The sequence below is a fragment of the Sinocyclocheilus grahami genome, unplaced genomic scaffold, assembly GCF_001515645.1.
Source record: "Sinocyclocheilus grahami isolate Dianchi unplaced genomic scaffold, SAMN03320097.WGS_v1.1 scaffold100.1, whole genome shotgun sequence".
NCBI lineage: Eukaryota > Metazoa > Chordata > Actinopteri > Cypriniformes > Cyprinidae > Sinocyclocheilus > Sinocyclocheilus grahami.
The window spans coordinates 1,772,236-1,779,223 of record NW_015505279.1 but is presented as its reverse complement, the minus strand read 5'-3'; the positions used below and the strand labels follow the sequence as shown (position 1 = coordinate 1,779,223).

At 39.2% G+C, this 6,988-nt stretch overlaps 1 protein-coding gene across 1 annotated transcript in view; it reads left to right on the top strand.

Annotated features, from left to right (window-relative positions):
* Nucleotides 1-304: 304 nt before the first annotated feature.
* Nucleotides 305-6,988, top strand: part of LOC107588258 (kalirin-like) — a 266,216-nt gene continuing 259,532 nt past the window's right edge. Inside the window, exon 1 of the mRNA XM_016276291.1 lies at nucleotides 305-498. Within this exon, the coding sequence (XP_016131777.1) occupies nucleotides 432-498 (67 nt within the window). The 5' untranslated portion in view covers nucleotides 305-431. The remainder of the gene's footprint in view (nucleotides 499-6,988) is intronic.

Below are 6,988 nucleotides of genomic sequence, written 5' to 3'. Positions count from 1 at the left end.
ATTGCTCACATTAGGCTAATTATTCTCTTGTTTCTAATACTACAATGTTTTGCCTTAAATCTCTTTGTCGGACAAGATAACTTATCAAAACTTTTCATCTGTAAATAGCACCTATGCACAGCCACAATTCTGTCTTTTGATATTTTCTTTTTCTCTCTCTTTCTGAGAACCGCTCCGACCGGATCAGACCAATTCGCGAAAGAGTCGACCAGTGATTTGGTGAACCGGTTCAAAAGAACCGACTCAGAAGAAGCGAAGAGAGCGATCTGAGGAGGAGAGGCGCATCTGGAGACAATAGCAGCCGATGCAGAGCTGCGCTTTGTCGCTCTGGGCGAGGGCTGTGCCGTCAAAACACAGACATATAGAGATGATGGAGCGCTGAATCTGGATATATTCCCCGTTATCTTGAACTGTGAGATCTAAGAGGAAAGATGAATTCTGCTGAAGCGGCGGAGGACGGACCCAATGATCCAGACACGGATGCCTTCTTCAAAGCAGGTACGATGAGAGGAGAGCTGGAGGGACCGTGATCTCTGCAGAAACGCTGGCTCATATCACAATTATCGGCGCTATTAGTTTGACTTTTTCATCATTTCTATGCATCATTTGCATGACGTTTAACTCCCAGTTACCTTATGTATTCCTCTTTAATTTACCAATGCTCATTTTATTTATTTTTTCACAGCTCTGCAATCTTATTTTGAATTTCTTTTAATGCATTTTTAGTTAATACTTATTTTTTCTCATGTATTCAACTTTATTAGGCTATATTATTTTGTATATATATATATATATATATATATATATATATATATATATATATATATATACATATAGACGTCTAACATCTATATTATCGACTGGTTAAATCATTGCGTTCAACCACAAATCCAAGAGCCTGTTAGACATAAGCTGAAGCAATAGGAGGGTCACATTCAGACAAATGAGGGTCCTTCAAACACTGGCAAGTATTCTTTATCCTCTATTTGAGGGGATTTACAGGTAGCAGTCAATTGCGTAGAGTGCACTGTGAGGCATGTGGAAAGATTTGAAGTTCACTAGGAAAAGATTATCATATGAATGACTTCCTCTATACTGTATATATATATATATAAACTTAATAGAAGATTAAAGAAAAAGATGAGACCCAAACTGAAACTAATGGGATAAACCATGGCATTTTGTGGTTTAAGGATGCTTGAAGTGCAGGGTTGTGTGATGGGGATGCTGAGCATTAGTACCGTTATCCTGTTTTGATTGACAGTTACAATGAGCTTTAGTCTGAAAGCCCAGCCCAGCCCAGCACATATCTCCTGAACAGCACCACACAGCTGCTTGATAACTTCTCATGCATTATTTCTCAGGATTGTGGTTATTCATTTGCATGCTGTAACGCACAAAATGGCTGGCTCGTTGTCATATATTAAGACTAAGTGTCAAATCACTGTCACTTTTATATCCTTAACTGGGCTTCATGCTGGGCTCATGGGACGGTGATTGGAAAGAAGCTAATTACAAACACTCCTCTGTTAATATGTGTCATTTGTGTAAAAGCTCTTTGCTTTCGAGTGTTGGACGAGTGTTGGTCTTTATGTTAGGAAGATTGGAGTCAGGAGTTTACGGATTTTAGGTCTGGCGATTCTATAATTGTTGCCATATGCACATTTGTAACAAGCAATTTCCTTGTAACATATAAGTATTTATGTTGTTCATATTGTCTTTGCAGAGTGGACATACATATTTATAATGTGTCTTTTGAGTTGAGTGCAGTTGTCATATATTAGCAATGATGTCACAACAACCCTTGACGTCTAAAAGTGGACACCAGGTCAAAATAGAGGCAAGACCTTGTATCATGTGCAGCATCTCTGGAGCTAATAGAGAGGAAATGGCTGGTAGAAATGCTAATGTTTAAGTAAGTGGTCTAAGCTGTAAGACCCCTGCTGAGGAGTGATGCATGAACCCTTTACACGGTGGGCTGTAGGTCAGGATGCTGGTACATTACAATCTCTCATGCGCACACACATGTACGACTACTGCATAACACGAAACGCACAAAACTTGTTTTTTCCACTTGTCTTTTGAATGTGAGTGAGGTTCAAGGTGAGGTTCTTTGGAGGAAGTGTGTGAAGTATCTCCGTTTTGGAGCTGCAAGCACAAGCTGATAAATAACAAAGAGCTTCGGAGTAAACTCACAAAAACAGTTGGAACTCCTGGATATTGGAAGCGAGGAAATGTTGACAGATTGAACCAGATTTGTACATTTCTGAAGATTTTCTTTCATGGTTTTGCAGAGCTTGCTACCATAATAAAGTTCTGTTGGTGACTGTCAGGGTGTTGATTTATGGTTGATAGTGAGTTCTAGGTGGCCACAACAAAGTTTCTATGATATTCCAACCTGATTTCATGAGAAAACATAGCTATTTTAAAGGTGGTGATATGTATGAATTTGTGCTAGCCAGGCTCATTGGATATACGTGCATCTATTTACATTTCTGCAAAACTCAAAAACGTACCTATACGTATGAATCACTGCAGTTTCCAGTTGAAATGATCAGAAGAGGCAGTAGAACACTGACTGAACTTTTATTTCTTTTCACACAAATTATGATTTACAGGGCCAGAGTTTTGATTAATGAAGCCGAATTTTCACACAATTCCTTGCACAATATTATGTTATGACAATTTTACTGTGCTGCGAGGTTTAAAGGTGGGGTAAGCTATTTTTCAAAAACGCTTTAGAAAACTGATTCGGGCCGAGTAGCAAAACAAACTTGTAGCCAATCAGCAGTAAGGGGCGTGTCTACTCATGATGTGGAGGAGAGAGCGTTCAGTGCACGGGACGGACATTAGCCGAGCCGAGCGACAGAAAGATAGAGATGGCGGATAAAAAACAAAAGCGGAAAACGTCTGCGGAACAAAAGAAGTCTTAAAGCAATAAGGCAAGAAGTAGGACCAGTGTAAATATCGGATCAACTTTCCAGCGCTGGAGAGAACTCGGAAGGCCTGCGATCGGACGCTGAGGTTGCTTTGTTTCTTCTCGATAGGTGAGTAACACCGTGTCTGCGCCGCAACAGCTAAAGTCTGTCTAGTACACTGGACGCGACAAAGCGACCGTTGAAAATCATCTGAAATTTGTGTCAATACGTCATGAATAGAACGCAGCAGCAGTTTTCTGTCGGGGATTTGTCATGTCCAGTGTAAACCATATATATGTACACTCTAAAAAATGCTGGGTTAAATATAACCCAGCGCTGGGTTAAAAAGGGACAAACCCAGCTATTGTGTTGTTTTGAACCAGCGGTTGGGTTGTTTTGAACCCAACCGCTGGGTCATAACAACCCACTCGCGTCCGATGTAGACACAGTGTAAGATTGGTTTTGCTTTGTTTCACAGTACTAATCGTTACCTGAGTTGCGTACGTATGTGTGGGGCGGAGCTATCAAAATAGGGGCGAGACCCTTTTGGGGTAGGCGCGTGTTTGTTTTGGTGATTTCAAATGTCAACATTGGCTACCAGAAATCACTTACCCCACCTTTAAAAACTATTACTATTGAACGTTATTGTCACATATGAAGCTTCATACGTATGGGTTTCCTGACTCGAGGTTTGCTGAAATGCTCCGGTATGAATCCTGTGAAACTACAGTTTGACACAACAGCTCAAACCCATGTAGAAGAAAGGTAAAATAGCACGGTTGCATCAGCGAATGTGTTTTTATATCACTTTTGCTTTCGTTAACACTATCGGGTAGGTTTAGGGTTGGGTTTGGCGTAGCGGGTATTTCCAACAAGACATTTGCATTCTGAACCGGCGCAATAAATACATGAAGCAACGTAATAAAAATGCAGCAATACGTGCCTGAACCATCATAATAAAAACATGGCCATGGTCACGTATTGAACACGCGTTTTAGCGCCACTCACTGGAAATTGTGCTTTGAAACTTTTGCAAAACATGCAATAAGGTAGAAACAATGCCACAAGCACATATTTCCAATGATCCTTGCATTTGTACCATGTTAATCGTATGAAAATGTTTTTTAGACCAAAAAACAAGCATGAAGGTCAACCCCTAAACATAACCGTGCATAAGCAGATTGCACGAAGACCCACAAATAAGATCATACAAATTAGCCACCAATTCACCAAACTGTAAAATAGTTACAAATTGCTATGAGATTGTTTTGAGTATTCTGCTCTCTAGTTCCCTCCATCAATGTCGATGGGATTTTACTTAATCTGCTTTGTAAGTCCAGTCACAAAGTAATAGCAAACCTCAACAAGCTGACAGAAATGGTTCACGATCAGTTTCATGGCAGTATATAAGCAATACTGAGGCTTTTTTCTCACCTAGAACTTCAGAGCAAATAAAGAACAAAGCAGGCTATTTTTAGGCCTGATCATAAAGGCATTGTTGAGCTGTGCAGAGCATTGGTTTTGAGATCTCCAGTGCCAATGATTAGCAGATGTTTGGAGGGCTGGGTGAGGTATCAAAGAGCAGAGGGTTTTTTTACTGTGGTTTTACCCAGTGGAGGGGAGGACATCTGCCTGCAGAACACAGCCGTCGGCCGTCATCAATAGATATACTGATACATCCTGGCAGCCTGTGCCCCTGGGGCCAACAAAAAGACAGGAGGATATAATGGAGGAAGAGAGGGACCGAGTCAATGGGACCATAAATCCTCTCTCTTCTGCCACATCCAGTTGTAGTGGGTGTTTGCCCTCCTAGAGAAAAGACGTTACGTGGCTGAGTGAACAGCAATCCATTCACAAGCGCCTCGCTCAGCTATCTGAAGAGGGTTTTATACCTTCAGCTCACTCGCTGCATGTGTATTCAGTATTTATGGTTAGATTAACTTTTATACCAACACAGGGCTATGTGCCCTTGTGAAAAATAAGCATGCTTTAGCACACTTTTAAGCAGTGTTTATTATGAAAATACATTTAAAAGAATTTACTATTTATTAGCATATATTCGAACCAAATGTATAGTTTTTAGTTTAATTTAGTTTATATTTTGAGTGCTTTTGACCCACGTAAGTACATCTTTATATGTCATTTCATAATTATTTGAAATTTGGTTAAAAAAGTGTACTTCTGAATATACTGACAAGCATTTAACCATTTAAAGTCATTTGAATCTTGTATTTCATGTATTTTAATATATTTGTTGTTACACATTTCCCGTCATGAAGTGGCAGTTCAGTACCTTTAAAATATATTAACTTTAAACATAATATTTGAATATCACACTACAGTTAAAATCACAATCAAGCATGTTACATCAAAATACATTTACTTCTTAAAGGCCTGACAACATATTATTAAAACAATGATTTAAAATGTACTTTAACATTATATTTAACATTTTAATAACATTAAATCACTACTATTATATTATTTGCCTTTTTTAACAACACATTTTTACAATTTGAAGTGCACTGCAGACAATACAATTAACACTTCTTTTTCACAAGTGTAGCTCTTTTTTATTAGATAATTTCTCTCTGATTTAGATGATTTCTCTCTGAACCCATGAAGACATGAAAATGAGTCACTGCAGCTCTGAGTACATTGATTTGGCTGCTATTCTTACAATAAAGAGGTTAGTTTCTGAGAAATTAGAGAACGACCTCTCTCCTCTCATAATAATTTTGTCGATTGCCATATTTGGACCCCTCCTTTGTTATCCTTCCTGTTATAAGCTGTTACCTCCATCTGAAGTCCTCTTTAGCACTGCTTATTAAACAGTAAATGACTGTGTGTAATGCCCGAGTTCACACTGCACGATTTTAGCCCGATTTTTCCCTCGCCGACAGGTTTTGCGAAATGCCCGAAATCGGAGGCAAATCGGTGCTCTTTCACACTAGTGACAATCACGCAGTGTGAATTATCAAAGACGTGATCTGAGGGAATCGCCGATGCGTCGCCGACGCCCGTGAAATATTTGGCATGCTTGCACCAGACAGAGCTGTTGGCGATTCTTCCTATTGTAAAGTCATGCAGTGTGTAACCTCCTGTCGTCGTTCCATCGTGCAGTGTGAACACAGCAACAACTGAATGCTACCCCAGATAGTCGTCTTTGAAAATCGTGCAGTGTGACTGTGAACTCGTCATAACTGGCTCACAACATCAGATGAGGCAAATTGATGAAATTGTGTTTTTGTGAAGCATCTGTGTTCTATTGTCCCCTCTAAGGTGGTTATTAATTTTTTACTTAATCAATCATCTGATCAATACATTGGTTGGAGACAGGCCAGGCTTTAAGGGCCATGAGGAAGATTATTTGCTAATCCGGTCTGGAAATGTTGCACTGGTTTTAAACAGCAACAACTGAATGCTACCCCAGATAGTCGTTCAGTGTGAATCCAACAGTGATGCGACGTCTTTGAAAATCGTGCAGTGTGACTGTGAACTCATCATAACTGGCTCACAACATCAGATGAGGCAAATTGATGAAATTGTGTTTTTGTGAAGCATCTGTGTTCTATTGTCCCCTCTAAGGTGGTTATTAATTTTTTACTTAATCAATCATCTGATCAATACATTGGTTGGAGACAGGCCAGGCTTTAAGGGCCATGAGGAAGATTATTTGCTAATCCGGTCTGGAAATGTTGCACTGGTTTTAACAGGGTTTATTTGGATTTTTGGAAATAAACAGTCGGCCAAAACTGTATCAAGTGCATTAGTGTCTACAGCAGTCTCAGTTCACTCATTTATTCAATTTTCAATTTAATTCAAGTGTATTTGTATAGTGCTTTTTACGATACAAATCGTTGCAAAGCCACTTTACCAAAAATTAAGTTTCTACAATATTTAGTAGTAGCTTATCAGTGGTGACTTGTCAGTTTATGTACATATGGCAGAAATGTACGGAGAAATCAATTAAAGATGTGATCAAACAGTCGATGAACACTATTAACAGCAATTATTATATGATGCAATCAAACTTATAGCAACATTTGGTAGTTCTGTATGTTGTTTCA